This window comes from Xenopus laevis, chromosome 3L (assembly GCF_017654675.1).
Source record: "Xenopus laevis strain J_2021 chromosome 3L, Xenopus_laevis_v10.1, whole genome shotgun sequence".
Classification (NCBI taxonomy): Eukaryota; Metazoa; Chordata; class Amphibia; order Anura; family Pipidae; genus Xenopus; species Xenopus laevis.
The window spans coordinates 98,798,402-98,819,141 of NC_054375.1; the positions used below are offsets into that span (position 1 = coordinate 98,798,402).

At 38.4% G+C, this 20,740-nt stretch overlaps 1 protein-coding gene across 1 annotated transcript in view; it reads left to right on the forward strand.

Annotated features, from left to right (window-relative positions):
* Positions 1-605: 605 nt before the first annotated feature.
* Positions 606-20,740, forward strand: part of cspg4.L (chondroitin sulfate proteoglycan 4 L homeolog) — a 53,177-nt gene continuing 33,042 nt past the window's right edge. Inside the window, exon 1 of the mRNA XM_018252921.2 lies at positions 606-681. Coding sequence (XP_018108410.2) covers positions 612-681 — 70 coding nt within the window. The 5' untranslated portion in view covers positions 606-611. The remainder of the gene's footprint in view (positions 682-20,740) is intronic.

Genomic DNA, 20,740 nt, shown 5'->3' on the forward strand with positions numbered 1-20,740 from the left:
CCTAGAAATAAATACAACTTCCTGCACTACACACACACACAGATATCTGTGGCGGGCTACATGCAAACACAGCACAGCTGCCTGTCAGCATATATACACAGTTGTACAAGTAAATCCAGAAACAGTTATAATCAATAAACGGTGTAACTGTAAAAGAAGGAAACACTTTTGTGTGCCAAGGCACTGGGCCAAGATACAGAAACAGTCAACAAGAAAATTAGTTTGATTCTGAAGTTATTTCCTTGTGACTGAGTGTAAGTCATGTTATAGTTATCAATGTGCCCTAGGCGCTAAAATGATATACAGGAGCATGATAAGGGGTCTGCTGTGCCTTATAGTATGTATATAGTGTGCTTTATAGTATGTATATAGTACTGTGAAATACTAGTTACACTACATAATATATATACAGAAATAATCCTTTGTATAGAGATATATCTGCAGTATATACATACATAATGATTTAATGTCACATGGCCATTAGCTAGTATAAGAGCAATCATTCATGTGCTGGCTGCAATGTAAGAGTTAATCAGACAGGGTGGGACGCTAACTGTAATGTGAGTCCCTTACACACTGACTCTGTGTCTGCAGTGAGCAGTAGCTGTACGATGGCTGGAAGAAGACACGGGTTGCTGCTGCTATTTCTAGCGGGAGTCCTGCGGGATATGGGAACTAGAGGTAATGGCAAACTATTGGGCCACACGAGAAATGGGTGTTTTGATAATGCAAGAAATTAAGGCAATGTTTTTGTAAACTTTGAGGCTTAGTATTTTCATTGGTATATGGGGGTTTATGGGTTCCCAGCTTTGTAGATGTACTGCTACTTCTGAATGTTCTGCACTCTTTATAAAGGGTAAATATCAGATTTCTCTTTTAATAAGATGCACAGCTATATCTTACACTCTTTGTATGCAATGCATTATGATACTTTATACTTGTCACCTTCTCTGCATAAGATGCACAAGGATATCTTACACCTTTGCTTGTTGTATGCACAGCAATAACCTACATTCACCCCCTCCCTATATAAGAACATTACAATCTTTTTCTTTCTGTATAAAATGCACAGGTCTAACTTTCACTCTCCTTCTTTGTGTATAACGATGCCCACCATAAACTTCCTCACGTTTCCTCTCTGTATGAGATGCAAGCATGTACCTGACACTTCTGCCTGTATAAGATGCACATCTATAACCTTCACTTTTCTCTCTGTATAAGATTCAGGGCAGTAACTTACACTCCTCTTTATAATTGATACATTGTTCTCCTTTCTGTAAAATGTTCATACTTTATACTCTTCTCTTTGAACATGATGCAGAGTTATAACTTACACTCCTTTCTGTATATGGTGTACAACTATAATTTAGCCTCCTCTCTGTATATGATGCACAGCTATAACTTTCTCCTTCTGTAAGTCGTGTAATTATATGTCACACTCTGTATACAACACACATCTGTTTCACTGTATGGTCATCTTTTTATATTATGTATAAATCTTCTGTCCTATCTCTGCCAACTGTTCCTTCCTCTTGTAGTAGAGATCCTCAACTTCTTAAGCTTTTTCTTACCTTAAACCCCAGAATACTCACTTAGAATCTTTTTGAATATTACTGGAGAGTCAAAGCTCAGAGACTCCTGCTCCATATGAAGCAAGCTTTGTACACAGAGTGGTCCTCCTGAGGGATGGATTTCTGTAGGTTCAGATCTACAATCTGAATCGGTGATGAGTTTCTACATCTTAAAAAAGTTCTCTTTAGGTTAAAGTAGCCATTAGCTTCTCTGGCATGCTCAGATAACCTATACTCTGATCTTATAGCCTTAAAGCATATATTGTTTTTCATACAGTACTTATGACTCACATATCCCCCTGCTCCTCTCCCTTCTATAAGAAGATGAAGGTGAATGATATGTGTTGTTGGAAAACTTGACAATTAGCTCTAGTTGACTCACTGAGACAATTTTCTGCTCTGCATGTCAAAGCCTCTCATTTTATTCCTGAAATTCTTCCACTATATCAAACTGTGTTAATAGTGTGTTACAAGAAAGTTGCTATTGTTCAATGCTTTCATCTCAGATAGGTTTTTGTTTGTTCTAGACAGGTGAGATATTCTTAGATATTCTTAGTTTGCATATTAGAGCTTGAGCCTTGCAGTTCTCTCCCATTCATTTCCTCTTTCCTGCTGAGAGTTGAAGAGTTGGCAAATCACAGGTTAGCTCCCCCGCTCCTCCTTCTTTGAGATGCACAGCTATCTCACTCGGAGTCTTTCTCTGTTACAACCGATTGGTATTATTATCCTTGCATCCATTCTTCTTAGTACTGTTCAACCAGGCAAAAATACACAAATATGAATTCACACAAATGCAGAGAGTTGTGGAGAGCTGAAGTACTGCTGATTTATTTTGTTTCCCTTCAACTATTTTAGAGGGATCTGGGACACATTTAAAGATTGATGTAAATTAAATTGGTATTATCTTCTAAGGGGCATATGTGATGGGGATGGATACAATTTTTTTTTCATCACTGACCACTTCCCTGGTTCTACATCTTTGTTCACAGGTGATGCAGTATGTAAATATTACTTACATTTTAATAGACATATTAGTGCTTAGGTTTTGTACAGCATTTTTGTTGGCTCTTTTGTAAAAGTTAATAATGTTTCTTAATGTAACACAGGGGCAACATCACGAGGGCAAAAAGGTACAGCTATAGGGGTCTGGTCTTTGCAAAGCCCCTTAAAGGACATGTAACCCCCCCCCCACACACACACACACACACACACACACACACACACACACACTGTATGTAATCAGTGATCAGCCTCTTCGAAATCTTTAGATTCCTGCCACTCTAATTGTTAAAAGGTTAACAGTAAGGCTGCAGCATCCCCTTAATCATTTGTAATTTTTTCTCATCTTATAACCCACTCTGCCCCCTCCCCCAGGAATTTACCTTGGCTCTTGGCTCATGAGCATGCTCAGTTCTTCTCAGCTCAGATGACTAAACACACCCTCAGTCTAACAGCCAATGAAGAGATAGCATTGTTGTTTCCCATAGAACCTCTAGCTGTCTGGTCCTATTTTTTTTTGGATATTCTTTTAGTGGCACATCTAGATTAGCAAGTAAACAGGTATGGATTGTAACTTGTTCCTAAAATATATTTCCTTTCCTTTGGGGCAAAACACAAGGGCTACATACTGCAGTACAGACTGCCACCATATAAAACTGGAGAAATTCTTTTTAGTCAGTTGTTATTTGTTTGCATGAGTTTGACCGACTCACTTGTGCTACACATTTATTCACCTCTGCTGCTCTGTAGATATCAGAAAACATTAAGTTGGAGGGAGCATGAGGGCAGGTTTGGAAACCTCTGATATAATCTAACATGCAGCTGTAGAATAATGCAGAAGTAATGACATAAAGAAAAGTCTTAGGCTTATGGAATCCCTTCTGGGGGTGGAATGTACAACACTGGGAAGTAGAAAAGTGATGGCTCCCGAGATGGGGAAACTCTTTTCAACCTTTAAAATAAAATAATCTGCATTTTTCCCTTTCAATAAGAAACCAGATTGTTTGTGTTGTTATTAATAGTATTAGTTATTCCTACTGGTATTTGTTTTAAGGGTATTGATTAAAAACTGGTTGACATTCATTATTTCTCTTTTTCTAGTCTCTGAAAAATGAAGTTATTTATATCACAGCTATCAATGGCCAGCCAGAACACAGTCAGTCCTTCCTAAATATCTCCTGAATAGAGCCCATTAATAATAGTTCTGGTGCTGGATACCTATCATCTCAGAGCAAAAGCCAATGACTAGGGTCCTTGTACAGGGTGTCAACTGACACACCCTCCCCTGACTAAACCCTCAACTGTTATGGGATCTACTAAAACTCTGTAGCTCTAAACAAAATTTGTATGAAGGATTTAGCAATATGATTTTTATATGTTAGTCTATAAGATGTATGGCCTTTTTTTATGAATGTATGAATTTCTGTAACACTGTTATTGTACAAACTGCTCTGGTTTCTTTAATAATAGATGATATACAGTTGTCCCGACACTTTTTCCTCCATAGTATTTTTTTACCTAGACCTCATGTTTATAATAGTCAACAAATCATCAGTCCAGCTATGTCTTCACGTTTCTTTATATGATTTAGTAAATATTGTACCATCTATTGTACAATATACCCCATAAGTAGGCTAGAAATGATCACACATGCAAAATAACAGTCAATTTTTGTTGTAATTAGCCAATCATTTTTCAAGGGCCTGCAGCAATCTTGTTTCTTGTTGAAAGGGACAACTGCAGATAATGTTATTTTATAATTTAAAAGAGTGTCAACTGACATACAGACACTTATCCATGTAATCCTTTACCAGTTGTGCTCTTTAAATGTGGCCAGATTGACCACAGACCTGTTTATTTAGATTAACATTGCTCCCCAAGAAAATGTACAGTCATTTTTAGGGGCCTATTTATCATGCTGTGTAAAACTCTGGAGAAAAACATCACCAGTGATGTTGCACATAGCAACCAATCAGCTATTAGCTTTCAACAGTCACCTACAGGTTAGAAAACAAAAGCAGATATCTGATTGGTTGCTATGGGTACCATCACCTGTGATGTTTGTCTCCAATGTTTTACACAGCATAATAAATATATTTAATTTTGACCATACACTGCAAGCTCTCTTACTCTCTCCACACCAGTCTCTAATTCAGGCCTTCAGTGAAAGCTGCCCAGCACTCTCTCCTGCTCACCCTCACTGCATAACATGCAAACAAGTCTATTGCTCTTCTACATAAACCACCAAATGTCCCAATATAGGATAGTTCTTAATGTCTGTCCCTAAGAGAGATGGGTCTTAGCAGAAAGAGGAAAGGGGTTTGAAGACTCCGTTGCAATTTGTTTTGCAGTTTTCTTGTACTTTGGTAGAAAACGATACTCTTGCATACTCGGCACCGATCCAGGACACCATGTGAGGACAGAATTTTCGGTTTTATTTCAACAAACACACAGGTAAGGGTGCAGCGGTGGGTGTACAGGGCTGACTTACGCGTTTCTTGCCGGATCTCCCAGCACTTCCTCAGAGTCAGTGGAAGTGCCGGAGATCCGGCAAGAAATGCGTAAGTCAGCCCTGTAAACCCACCGCTGCACCCTTAACTGTGTGTTTGTTGAAATAAAGCCGAAAATTCTACACAAACGCTGTTGTCCTCACATGGTGTCCTGGATCGGCGCCGAGTATGCGAGAGTATCATTTTCTACATTGATTACCGGCATGGAGTACTTGGCGTCTCGCAAAGGCAGCGGCTGGGAAGACACAGCATTTCCGGGTGAGCTCAGATGCGAACCGCATCATTTTTGTTCATTTAACCTTCTTGTATTTTGGTACTGGAGAGTGGTCCAGGTCCAACTTTGTGGAAACATCATACATGCCTAAGACTGAGTGCCCGACCTTGAGGGGCTTGGTACGATAACCCTACACCAACACTTTTTTCAGTTCAATTGTTTTCAGATTGTTCACCAGAAATAAAACCTTTTTTCAGTACAGTATTTTCTATCTGTGTGTTTTTCTAAGATTGAAGTGATTTGATTGGCCTAGTGTGGATCAAATGTTACAACTAGGAGTAAATGATCATCTTTACCTGGTTCACCTTTTCTTATCACATCATGCAAACAGATATAAAATGAACTGAATCACTATGTCATATGTTAGTAGTGAAAATCGAAGCTAATAAGCTTGCATTGTGAGTTATCATTGCTTTTTCCCATTCTGCTCATCTATGTGCTGCACATCCTGATCTCCCCCATAATAACAACGTTATTCCCTTTGCTTTTATCTCCCTGCCGTTCTATCCATTTTTTTCTTTCGGTTTCACACACAGCAAAAGCATCCTGTTATAAATACTTTCTTAGATGAATTAATATTATAATTTACACTGGAATTTACCATGACAAGCTACACTAGAAGAACTATAGTGCAATTTAATAAATGAGTACACAGTGTTATTTCACTGGCCGGCACATGGGACCTCAGTTCCGTTGAAAACAGGGAAACTCAATAACATTCTAGTTAAACGTTGGTCTAACGGCCAGTTAACAGTGGCACATTTAAAAGCTCAAAGGGTGGCTGTTTTATAGCAGTTCAGAGTTGTAAGGATTTATAATGCCATTTTGGTTGGCAGTTGGAAGAGGTGTGTGGGATCAGGGGGAGGGGAGGGATCTCCTTCCCTGTTTAAGGACTAATTTTTTCCATCTGGGTGTGTCTAGGAGTGACTTTGGGACAGACAGAGGGGTCTGTGTTTGTGTGCCGCTAACAGCACCACACCGCATGCCTGACATTAAACGTTCCTCATCTGTAAGAAACACTTCTTTCAAAGGACTGCACAAGGAGGAGGAAAATCTGTTTCTCCGTATGGTTTACACACACCCTTTGATTACACCCAAGAACAACGCCCAACAGGAGATTCACACAGTGATGGACATATAACTGCTCCCAACTGTCCTAATATTCAAGTGCAAGATTCTGTATGCCTTTTAGTAGCTTTATATAACTGCTTCATGATCCCAAAATCTCTTCATTGAAATTATTTTTTATCCGTATAGACATTACAATAAAAAGAAGTTCATTCCCTTCGCTCATTGCTCACATTGGCATATAACCCTATGGCATGATACTACTTTAGCCTGTTCTCGTCTCCAAAACATTGCCATATCCTTCCTAGCCAAGTGACTTTTTAACCATGAGTTTTTTTAGAGAATGAAAAAACGTAGTGAAGAGCATTGCTGCAAGAAGTAGGATGGGAAGGCACAGGCAAAGCTATGGGATGGTAGCAGACAGATCTAAACAGATGCCTGCAGCATCATTCACTGACTAGTGAGAGGTACCAAAGGAATGTACCATTTTCTGGCTGCCTCTATGCATGCTCTGTAGATGCCAGTTTGGCATAACTAGTTTATCCATTTGGAACAAAGTACTTGGAATTTATACATAATTTCACTCTGGCTCAGTATTACTTGTCTCACTGCAAGATATATATGGCATACATAGGTATTTAAAATGAATTTTTTCCCAACATTTAAACGGGATCTATCGTGAAAATGAAAATTTAATATAAGCTTCCTCTCACTGAAATAAGACACTTTCCAACTACAATCAATTAAAAATTCTGTCCATTTAAGAAATAATCAAGTTACTCTTCAGTATTGCACTCTCCACAACCTGTCACTCTTCATGCTCTCTTCATGCTGAGGTCTGGGTCAGATTTTGATTGACAGGTAGGTCTAATGTCAGTGTTGTGCAATATGTTCTAAAAATACAGGATAATAGTAATAGGGGGTTCCCTTTCTTAGCAGAATAACTCAAATAACCAAAACAAAAGGTGACAAAATAACAGACTCTGGCAAACTCCCTGCAAACAGAGAAACAAGATTTCCATCAAAGTAGGTTATTTTAAAGAGTGAGCACTAGGTTATGGGTGCAACCCTCCCAAAGCATGTATTAGACCTGTCAATCAAAAACTGACTCCACCTACTACATGAAGACAGAATGAAGAAGGTTGCTCAGAGTGAAGAGTACCTTGATTATTTTGTATAGAAGTTGTAACTGATTATATTTAAAAAGTGTCTTATTTCAGCAATATGAAGCTTATATAATCAATTTTCATTTTCATGACACCAACACTTAGGACCAACCTCAAACCATTGTCTGGTATCCTTCAGGTGAATAGTAGTACCCAAAATAGTTAAATAAGACCAAACTATTGTGCAATGAGAGTCATGCTATCACCATATTAGTAATAACAAAAATGGAACATAATGAACAAGGCTTACTGGAGGGACTGAAGCCAAAAAAAATTCACTCTTTGTTCTTTACTACAATTTCTTGTACTGTATAATGCCCACCTTATTTCTTTAACAAATACCCTAACATGCCATACTTACATCAAACTCACTTTAGAGACTGTTAGTTTATTTCTGAATATACATTTCTGATGCCATTAATTAAAAGCCTCCAATAATACCAACTGAATTGAAACACTGGCTTTTGGTTCTGCAGTGTGGCTGTGCCATGTTTAAGGGATATTAATGTGAGAACTGGTTTTGACTATGATCTCTGTTTTTGAATGTGATCTTTGTTTTGCTTCATACTCTCATTCTCTCCTTATAACCACTGAATGCTACCCCCACCCAGCTCTTCACCCTGGTCAAGTCTGTATTTAGTGCTGGTAGGGCCTAGGCAAAACAGTTTTATCAAGCCCCATTACTTATATGAAGTTTGGTTGCCTAACCCACGGCTCTTCATTGTTGAACTAAATTATATAGGGCTGCAGGCTGGACAGTTAAATTATTGACACCATCTTGCCCCACTTTGTGCAATGACTGTCTCCTCTAAGGCTACTGTCTTCCTCTGCTGTAATTCTGCTGGCAGAGCAATGCCTGAAACCTCCCACCACCCATACATTTTTGCAGGTGGTTTTCAGCCTAAAAATTAGTGTTTGTGGTCATCGTCTGCTCAAGTGATGACAGGCAATATCCATAAAAATCAGTGTAGGCATGTTCAAGATTTTCTCTGTTAGTCTGCCTGATATAACATTAGCCTGAAAGCCACTAAAGACCAACACTCAATGCAGAGGTGAGGAATTCAGAACACACTTTCAACAGCTATAATCAGGTATATCCAAAGATAGTGTTCATAAGCAAATAGTATGCCTTAGTCCTAGAACATGTCAATTCAAGCTTACAGGAGGCTTTTGAAAAAAGAGACTCCCCTGCTCCCCCCTCCAACAGGGGCACTGTAAACTAGTCTTTATCAACTTCAAAAGAAGTAGCTGGCATCGTTTTTTTGTAGGTGGCCAATGTATATTGATATGAGTAACAGGTGCACTGGTGAAATGTATGCCGTAAAGCTCTATTAATATGCTTCTCACTATTTTTGATCCATTAAGCAGTAATACCGAAAATGTTTTGGTTTCGAGCATATTTTTAATGCTCTGTTTATCTCTTTAAGATCCAAACTGAAGTCAGTACTCAACTATAAAACCCATATTTGGTAATTTAACAACTTTAGTTAATCCTATAAACTCATGTGCTGTAGCCTCTGGGGTCGTTTTTTTGATGATTCACCAGTTACAAAATTCAGTAGTTCAGTGGTCTTATGGACTAAAATCAATACTTGGCTTACTCATATTTTCTAAACCATAAAAAGGGCTGCTACTAACAAAATTACCATTAATATGTCATGTGTGCAGCATATAATGCCCCTTTTTAGGATAACGCTAGATAGTCCAGCAACACATTGTCCCTGGAAATTATTTGCATCTGTTGGCAAATATGCTGATCATAGAACATTTTGCTAGAACTCCTAATTACACAATATCTCTGAATGATAAACTGGAACGTGTCAGTTCTGTAATAAATCTATTTCCTTTGTGTAAGTATTATTATCTTATTATATAATGCTACTAATTACATGCAGAGCTAGGAACAGGCATTGCTGGCACAGTGAGTCCCTGCACTGTAGTATTCAGATCTATATTTGGCGCAGAGTCACAGCAAACTGAAGCAACTTGGCCGAAGTCATACAGAAATGATCAGAGAGTTTGATACAGTAATAAAACTAAGTACAGAGAGAATACAAGGAGTCTTAGTTACAGTTTTGCCTTGCCTTGCTTATGCAGCCACTATCTTTCAGACTTGTTGGTCATGACCTTCCTTACCTCCTCTCTAAATCGAGGCAGGTATGGTTTGATGTATTTTAGGGGTAGGGTTAGTCCAACATTATATTACTATTATAATATTTCAACATAACACTTCTCAGCAACTCTCTAGGTTTTTATTAAAGGAAATGTTCAGTATAAAAACTGGGTAAATAGCTAGCCAAATATGCAATGTATAAGGCTGGAGTGACTTGATATGTAACATAACTACTTGGTTTCCATTGATAGGTTACCGGGCTGTACCAATCAGAGACTTGAGGGGGGGGGCACATGCATGGGTGTCCACAGAAGGGGGTAAGAGGGGGCAGCTCCACCCGGACTTCGGAAAATAAATTGTTTGTAAACAATTGAATTGCTAACAACACAAAACTAACTATATTAGAAACATGTTTTATTTTGCTCATCTTTATTTTGCACATCATATCTATTTACCCATTTTTTATTTTTACACTGAATTGTTCCTTTAAAGCCTGTACAGAGATATATCATAACATCTGCCAACAATGGTATCGCATTGTTCTTGTACACACAGGTAGAGTGGTCCTTTTTTCTCACTTACTAAATAGTGTACATTCAGTATGATTTGTTTTAATGAAAATAATTTGCCTTAGAAAATAGAAATAGGATAACACAAAGTGTTTAAAGTAAAATTGTTACCATAACTAAGTAATTGTTGAGTGTGGGTGTTGTATGGTGGCATCTTTAACAAAATAAGCTCACAAGCCTCTATGACTAAGAATATCACCTTCTAAATAAAGTCTGTCCCTGTCTAATGGTTGGAATGGGTAATGTTAATTTGTAACTAACTGGGTACTAACACTCTAAATTAGATTAGATATGATAGTATTGGTGGAACAAGATGACACATATAACATAATTTGCTGCATTTCAGATACAGGTATAGGATCCTATATCAAGAAACCCATTATCCAGAAAGATTACAGGATCTCCTAGACCCAATTTTAATCAAATTCACAGAAAATGTCACAAATTACATTTTCCTCTGTAATAATAAAACGGTACCTTGTACTTGATCCTAACTAGGATATAAATAATCCTTGTTGGAGGCAAAACCAGCCTATTTGGGTTTATTTAATATTTACATTTTTTTTGCAGACTTATGGTATGGTGATCCAATTTACACAAAAACCTATTATCCAGAAAGCTCCAGGTCCCAAACATTCTGGATAAGAGATCTCATACAGTATCTGCATTATTCCTACTTGTGCTGTGTAGCTCAATACACAGTCATTTCAGTATATACTGTAGATAAAATGTACAGTTTGCCTCAATGTAGGCACCACAGCCACAGTAAAAAAGGCCCATTGTGTCCTTACATGTGATCTTTCTTGCAGCAATGTGGCTTTTCATAGAAGACTGTGTTAATGAATGGTTACTTTTTGTTTTGCTTTTGCATATTTTTAGTATTCATAAATCAATTTAAGTGTTCATCCTTTGCGTATGAAAACACTTCCTGTGTGGTTTTTGGTCCCAGTCCGTGGGACTGACCTGGACAGAAACTCTGAGATCACTGAACAAAATTGCAGTGTGTGATTAGGGAACACAATTTCACAAGACAGGGTGCAGGGAGTGAAAATACATACAGACAACTCTATCTATACACACACATTTACACATTTAAATAATAGACCTATAACCTCTGCCACACTGACAGAAATCCCCAAATAAGTATTGATATTGGAGGGGGATATACTGTATATGCCCCTAAAGACTGTAGTGAAACACAAACTACAAGTACACAAGGCTGTGTGGGTGTGTGTTCAGTGGGAGCAACTGGATGCTGTCTGTAGAACATTTGTGGCTATTAATTGGTAGCAGTTGTGAGTAATTTGTGGTCGGTGTGAGCTATAGGTATGTAATGGGGACACACCCCTCAACTTTGAGCTGCCACCCCCCACAGTCCTTACTGTGTCCTATTACCAAAAACTCTTTTCTTCATCCCTTCAACTCCCTCTCTGTCCTTATTTCTCTGTCTTCTGCCACTCCTACCTTTTTCATGGTTCATGTTTGTATCCAAGTTCTTTTTCTCATTTTTTTATTCATTACCCCCCCCCCCCATGTACTCCTCTGGGGATAGCTCTGTGGTGCAATTAAAATGGGAAGCTGTTTAATTAGCTGCAGTAAAGAATTTGGAAGAGAGAGAAGAGATGGATCATAGGATGTAAAAGGAAATAATTGATGGGTGGAATGTTACAGAGGAGCATTAAAGAGGAATACAGAAAATGAGACAGCAAAATGAGGGTGACACCTATTCCTTACCCTTCTGATATCTTTCCGTCATTGCATAACATTCACATTCTTCTTCCATTCAATTTCCTTCTCCCTGATCTCTGTACATAACTGTATCCTTAACATTTTCTCATGTTTTATATCCAGGCTAAAAATACCCCAAAACATTAATCAGAGACTCCCTAGGGAATTACTGTGTATGTTTAACTAGAGAGAAAGGATGTGTGAGAAAGAAACAGATTTATGACAGGGGGAAACAGAGCCTGAGATAGAATTAATATCCTCAGTTAATTGCCATGTTATTTACTACCAGCATCTTGGATAAAAATGGCATAATCTGTATTCTACTTCTGTGTTTTACTGCCATCTCCTTTATTACTCTCTATAATTTGGTTTTCTCTTACTATCGCTTTATGAAGGGCTGCCCATCTGGAGTCCCAAGGGCCAAATACAGATCTTGAAAGGAGTATTTGTACATGTACCACAGCATTATATAGTGCTCTGCCCTGAAAATATGTTCACAGATCACAAGTTTGTTAGAATTATGTTGGCTATTCTGTATTTCAGCTGTCCCATTTCTGTCTATTCCTTATACTACTCTCCCATTTCTGTCTATTCCTTATACATCTCCCATTTCTGTCTATTCCTTATACAGCTCACCAATATCTCTGTATTCCTTATAAAGTTCTCCCATTTCTCTGTATTTCTTATACAGTTCACCAATATCTCTGTATTCCTTATACAGGTACAGTGCTCCCATTTCTTTGTATTACTTATGCTCTCCATTTATCTGTATTCTTTATACAGCTCTCTCATTTCTCTGTATTCCTTATACAGCTCCCATTTCTTTGACCTCTTATACACCTTTCCCACTTCTCTGTATTGTTTACACAGTTCTCCCATTTCGGTGTAATATTTAAGATGGCCATATATGCATCAATAAAATTATACAAAACTCTATTGGGATGTTAGCCCAAACAAGTGGAAAGATAGATAGGCCAGACCATAGTCATAGCATATGCCAATGCTTATAGCAGCCTAAAATAACTGCAGCAGTGTTACAAGTCGGTGAGTACAAATTACAGTAATTAATTTTGAATAGATAGGCAGCAATATCAGTCGTGTAACTAGTATACTGCTTACCCTGTAACTGAGGTCCATACAGTCGTAGGGTCTGCTGATTACATGAGGGGGAGATGGCCTGGGTTTCAAGCAAATCCTATCCTATCCCAACCATGTTGGGGCCCTTATCCCAAATGTTACGCTACTACATACTCCCTTGTATAATGTGCATCCACATCCATTCAGCCTAAACATAACATATAGGTTCAACCCATGTATGGCCACTTTTATTCACTACTGTATTCTTTATATACAGTATTCCTCCCACATCTTCCTTTCAGATTCCATCACTTAAGCCACCACTTTCACTTCATCTTGCTTCCTGCTTCATTAATAATGTCCCTACTCCCACTTCTTTTCTCTCTCCATACCTTATTACTTACCTGTTCTGCTATATTCTTCACGCATAATTCCCACCTCTTCATTAACCTCTTCATAACTATTATATCTCTCTCCACATCACTTATTTCCCTACTCCAACTTTTCTTTGTCCCTATATCTTTCATACACATCTCCTACATCGTCATTCCCTCTATCCTCAAGTTCCTACAATTCCCATTTCTCTCTCCTAATACAGTACATTGCTCCTACTTGTTACCTTTGCTTATCCATTCATTCTCTCTTTTTTAATTACATATACTGTACATACTTATAGCCATGTTTTTTTTATTCTTTGTCAATCGCTTACTCCCCATGCCATATACACTATACACTCATCACTTTTCTCTGTATCCATATTCACCTACTTACTTTTACCAGCTCTATCAGGAATTGCACCACTGCAGCTATTATGTTATGCAAGAGTTTCCATGTAAAAGTGATACCTAGAAGTGATGCCCACAATACCACCTTCAAGTCTTAGGCCAATATCACATGTGGCTGTCCCTCCGCCAGTGTATGGTATCCATCACACAGAGCTGATTTTAGCACAGAAACACAAGAGTGTGTATTTTCTCGCTGAAATACATACAGCGTGTCTGTTAGTGCAGATACAGGTGTGAATTGGTGAAAGCAGAGTGGATAAACAGCCATGTGTGGCATAAGACTAAGGGGCAAATTCACTAAGATCCGAAGTTGCGGCAGCGACAGCTTTGCCGCACTTCAACAGGCGTAGTTTCGCCAGCGCTACGCAAATTCACTAAAATGCGAAGTTGCGCTCAGGGAGGCAAACGGTAGCGAAGTTGCGCTGCCGTTACTTCGTCAAGCAAAGCGAAGTTACGATAGCGATTCCTAATTTGCATAGTGCACAAACTTAAAATGTAATAGACGTATATGCTGCAGCAACTACATTACACTACACAAGCCCAGGAAACCTTTAAAATATAAAATAAAGGTGCTCTATTGCCCTACATGTATAGTTGAGTTGCCATATGTTAGGAAATGTAGGGGGGAAGGAGGGTAGCACCAAAAAAATTTACGCTATTTTTCATACTATCACCCTTAAAAAAGTAAAAGGCGCCAGCATTTTTTGGGACTTAGAAAAATCTTCAACTATTTTTGGACAAACTCCTATCTATTGTATTGAACTTAGCCTGGTCTGACCTGACGAAGTAAAGTCTGGCGCAAGAGGTAACGTTCAGTAAAATGCGCAAGTTAGTGAATTAGCGTAGTTACGTCCCTTCGCCATAGCACAACTTCGTCTGGCGTAAGGGTGCAAAGTAGCGCTAGAGTAGGTCCACTTCGCTAGCGAATTTACGTCAGCACCCGTTAGTAAATCGGCAAAATAACGAAATTACGTCCGGCTGGCGAATTTGAGCTAGTGTTAGCCGCTTCGCGCTTTAGTAAATTTGCCCCTTAGTGACTACTACTCTGCTAAAGGCTGTGCTTTACTATTACTGTTTCACCACAAGTATTATGGGTCATACTGTGTTTTTACCACAATCTTTATTCATATGGTGTGCTAAACCAATGGTAGTCAACCATGATTAGACTCTCCCCCCCAATAATTTCTCTGTGCATATGTGAGAGTATGTTGTGTAATTTATCTGTACTGAGCAATAGAAATACCAGCAAAATTGCCTTTGTGGTGTTCTGCATGCTCTTGCAGTCTCTGTATGAGTACACTGTTACTTCCCTGAAAGATTTGTCATGGTATTTATGTATGTTTGTAACACATACATTAGCCATCATTACTACAAACACACAGTCCTACTGTCTGTACCTCTGACGTCTGAAGCAACAGCTCTGTGTATTCACAATGCATATATTTATTCACTTCAAACCCCACTATACAGAGAATGCCTTGTCTAAATGTATACATACTTTAGATGCAGTGCTTTTTAAATGCACGTATAGTTTGGTGTCTTACACAAATTAAAGCTCCACAGCTTGATGTACGATGTTAATAAGTGTTACAGAGACATTATACTGGCTAGCTGTTTTTTTTTTTGAACAATGATTGGTTTGTATGGCACTTCTTTCTAAGCAAAACAGCAGCATTCAGATGGAAGTGGATTATTTCAAATGGGGTTGGAGGCATGGAAGCTATTTGGGGCCCTATCGATTCTCTGCTAAGATTGAGTGTCTCCCAAAGACACATGTACATCTGTCTTTAGGGTAACCAAAAAACTGGTACTACCTTTGGCACTTTAAATATTATTTTCCCCCAGGGTAGGTAGTAAGTTGGAGGGACAGCAGGTACAGTAGGAAGAGATGGCAGCATTATATTTGCATGAGTGCTGCCCAACCTGGAATAGTATTTTAAAAATAGCTGAAAGGTCATAGGTCCATGTTTGTTTTGTCCCAGGTCCCACCACCACTAAAGTTGGCCCTATTTTATTTTTAATGGCTCTGTCTTCTAGGGCTGGTAACAACCCAGACAGAAGCCTAGGGACTCTTATAAGAAGCTTTGAAAAGTAATGGTTTGGTAAAGACAAACATAGATGGGATGGTGAACTTACCCAACACTAAGGGGCACATTTACTAATGGTCAAATATCGAGGGTTAATTAACCCTCGATATTCGACCCTCGAAGTTAAATCCTTCGACTTCGAATATCGAAGTCGAAGGATTTAGTGATATTTGTTCTTTCGAACGATCGAAGGAATAATCGTTTGATCGAACGATTAAATCCTCGAACCGAACGATTCGAAGGATTTTAATCCATCGATTGAACGATTTTCATTCGATCAGAAAGTGGCTAGAAAGCCTATGGGGACCTTCCCCATAGGCTAACATTGATGCTCTGTAGGTTTTAGGTTGGCGAAGTAGGTTTTTTTTAAAGAGACAGTACTTCGACTATCGAATGGTCGAATAGTCAAATGATTTTTAGTTTGAAACGTTTGAACGTTTAGTCGAAGTCGTAGTCGAAGGTCGAAGTAGCCAATTCTATGGTCGAAGTAGCCAAAAAAATACTTCGAAATGCAAAGTAATTTTTATTCTATTCCTTCACTCGAGCTAAGTAAATGTGCCCCTATTAAATCTGGGGCACTTTGCAGTGCTAGCTGCACCAATGATTTGGCATAAACTTATTACATTTACTTTTATATATGCTTTACTGGCATTCTGCCTGTTGCATTTCCTATTTAGTGGCTATCCACTGTGTCCCTTTTGCGTATCCAGTTAGTGTCAGCCACAGCCTGCACAATTACTAAGGACACCCCCAGTTCTGGTCCATTAACCCCATTTACCTAGTGGGTACAGTGAACACACCTTTGGGCACAGCAGAAAATGATGGTTTGTTTTGTAGGCACAAGCACACAAAATAGGGATCATTTGATGGAGGACAGTGGGGACATATAATCTACATATGGGTTTTTTTTGCCATGTGACCTGTATCTTCATCATGAAAAATGTGTGGCTTGTGATAATGTACAGACTTAAGTAGAATGGAATACTGTTGTAATAGGGGTACTTAACATGTTAAAAATAAAAGTTATACATTAGGGAATACATTTCCTGTACCCGTGTCTTTATGTGTACTGGCATTTTGTTAAAATGCAGCCACACTCTCACTTTATGAATAGGATTTTAACTCTCCTTACAACACAGCCTGAGTCTCAAGCATCATGGAACTCATAACTGAGAGACTCAAAGTCCCTGTTGTTTACACAATTGCAGTCTAGAGGGGCATTTATGAAGCTCAAGAAATAAGAACATTTTGTAGAAGCTTATCAATTAAAACCATGGCATTTTAAGAATATATATAATTACATATATATCATGTTGTGATCTTGGGAGACCAGCATTTCTGCCTTGCCTAGATCTGCCCACGTAGGAGTCTGGGAGAAAGCACAATCTTCCACCAGATGATAAAAAGAGAAATACTGTACAGAGTATAGTTCCCACCTTTAATTGTTATCACATTTGTTTTTTCCCTTATAAAAACATTGGCATCAAACATATTTACCAGCTGGGTCACTAAAATACAAGCCATGTGGCAACCATAATTAATATGGATTTCATAAAAGGATCAATATCCCAAACATTAGATCCCAGATCACTATATTAGATATCTTTGCTGCACATCACAGATTTAAGATCCAGCCATAACCACATCATTAACATTATGCCACTTTCATATTACATAGGGGCATAAATGAGATCCATTGTGCTACTGTACTAAATTAGGAATCAGGGTCTCTGTTTTCTAAAATGGTCTACAGAGTAAATGTCTTTGGTAACAACAACAGAGGCAGAGCTGATTACTAATCTGTGTCCAGTGGCATAAATTGGTAGCACCGCCCCCCTGCCAAAAAATCTATTCAGGGGGCCAGTCGTAAACAGTCCTCTTAATTCCTCTCCTATTCAATCATGCTATGTAACAGGGCCAGAACTAGGCGTTGGCAGAGTAGGCAGCTGCCTAGTGCACATATGGGGAGAGAGAGGCTTGTTCTAAGTTCAGTATGGGCAAGCAGGCGTGGTCTGCAGCAGGTGCTGTCTGAACTGTGGCAGGAGGGCAGGTGGCTGAAAACCAGAACAAGTGGTGCTTGACTTGAGCTAAAGTACCTCTTGGCCAGGCACTGCTATAAGCACAAGATCTACAAAATGTATGCTCCACCTCCACCCAGATATATTGCATTATGTTGAATTACACCAGAAATTGTATAGAGGGTGAGCAGAGTTTTTTTAAGATGACCAGTGAACATTATTCTGTCCATTTGGGAAGTATAATACCTTTACATCTATTATTACTGAATTTGAAAAAATACTATGTTATGAAAATATTTGATTACTGATAATTAATGGTTCATAATATAACTTTTTAATGCATTAATAAATTGCCATGCCAGGCCAAGAGGTACTTTTGCTCAAGTCAAGTACCACTTGTGCTGGTTTTCAGCCACCTTTTTGTGTGCTTGTGCCTACAAAACAAACCATTATTTGCTGCTGTGCCCATGGTAGATACCTCTTGTCCTGGTTCCAAATTATAGTGTTCTTGGCCTTTGCCCACCATGGCTGCAACACCCCCCTACTCCAAGTGCTGCCACTACTTGACCTTAGTTTTTTAACCCTGCATCTGTGCCCTATACAGCTGCCTACCCCTAGTTCCAGCCCTGATAAATTGCTAATAATTACTTAGACTAGTCAGTATTGTACTATCGTTTGCAATGGCGCCAAGAAATATTTGCATTAAAGACCTGCACTCCTTTCAGGAATGCAGCACTGTCAGTATTGGAACAATGGTGGGAGCAGTACTGCAATTTTGTAGTTCTTTAGCAATTGTGACTGCTGACTAATGAATCTTCATGTGCTCCTCTGCACATCATGAATAAGGTACAAGGGACCCCTGTATTTTACACCTGCAAACAGGTTTTTTTTATCCCAAAAAAACATGCACAAATTAGGGGAGTGCATTGTTAATATTAAAGGGGTTGTTCACTTTTAAATTAACTTTTAGTATGGTATAGATAGTAATATGCAATTCGTTTTCATTTTTTATTATTTGTGTTTTTTGAGTTATTTCACTTTTTATTCAGCAGCCTTCCAGTTTACAATTTTGTTTGCTAGGGTCCAAATTTGCAACCATAAAAACAAAATAATGAAGACCAATTGAGAAGTTGCTTAAAATTGTCTGTTCTATAACATACTAAAATTCAACTTAAAGGTAACCCATCCCTTTAACATTATGTTACCAAACAGGCATTTAGATATCTGTCAGTAAAGAGCTTTTAGGAGAATGTCTTCAAACTAAGTGCTGAGATAAGGAAACCTCAATAAATATTAGCTAGGACTAATTAAATGCACAAACATCAGCATACTTTTTATAATACCTCTTAATATTAATGGAATATGGGATTTCAGGCATTTACATATTAAGATATCCCAAAATGTTATTTATTCTGGGCTAAATGTGTATCCTCTGAAATCTACCGGTATGTATATATGTGTGATCCTAGCTATACTCAGGGCAGAGTACAGCAAAGCAATGTATCATTTAGGATATCTGAATGCAATGTGTTCTTTCTGCTGAACATGCCCCAGGCACTTTCTCCCCTATACAGTTAATGGAAGCTTAGCCTCAGAATACCTCATTTCTGGATGCTGTTCAAAGTGATAGTTGGCTAAAGGCTGATTCAAACAACCTCCCCCCATCCCCACCCCCATTTTCCTGAGTAATTTAATTTTAAACCTATATATCGGTGATGTTTGAATTCAATTTCTTGCTGTCTGGAAAAGTGCTCCATTTGATTGATTTTTTCCATCACAATCAAGTGTACTCCACTTTATACATACCGTCTGCTCTGTCCACCTTTGTACGAGCTCATACAATGCTGTCTCTGTACACATTCATATAGCATTTTGGCTGTATAAATATACTGCACACTCATGGTGATCTCACAGCTTCACTATTTGAATGGACTACAATTTTCCAACTTGCTCTTTAGTGTTTCATTCCTGAGGAGAGATCTGCAGAGCCTCAAGCTTGGATTCAGTGAAAGAGAAAGGCAATGCATAGGAGGGCTAGCATAGGAGGGGTTATAGGGGATTTTTTTGGTTAATGAAAGATAATGACATTCTAAGTAACTTTCCAGTATAAGCTCATTATATATTTTGAAACGGTTTGAAAAATAATATTGATTTTATCATTTTTAGTTTATGTATATGGGTAAATGTCTTAGAACTACATTTTTTGACATTATGCAAACAGTTGTTGGTGGAGTTGCCCTTTAATTTGCAGTGCATATGAAATCTATAGTTTTTATAATGCTATGTATAATACACAGTGCTGTTTTTATAATGCATTAATAGTACCGTCTGGCACGAAAAACACTGCAATAATGCACATAAATATAGATAAATGCAAAAATGAAATACAGGAGGAAGGAGGCTCCTGCCGAGTAGGGTTTACAATCTAAAGGAAGCCATACACTATAAGATCCTCTTGTTTAGTTGCCAAAGAGCGGATATTTTCCCAATATGCACACCTAAGGTTTAATCCAATTGTTGACCCTAGGGTTGAACAATCATTTTACAGCAGTCGGAGCAAAGACCCCTCAATGAGCTGATGTGGCCCCCAATCCTAAGCAAAATCAAACCTGTCCAATTGACATCTGGTTCCCATACATGGACAGATAAACTGCTGAATTGGTCTACAGCCCGAATTGCAAGATTATATCTGCTCATTTATGGCCACCTTAAGTATAGGTAAAGGGAGTACTGAACTACTTGAAACTTTTTGGAGAGGATGTGTTTAACAAAGGG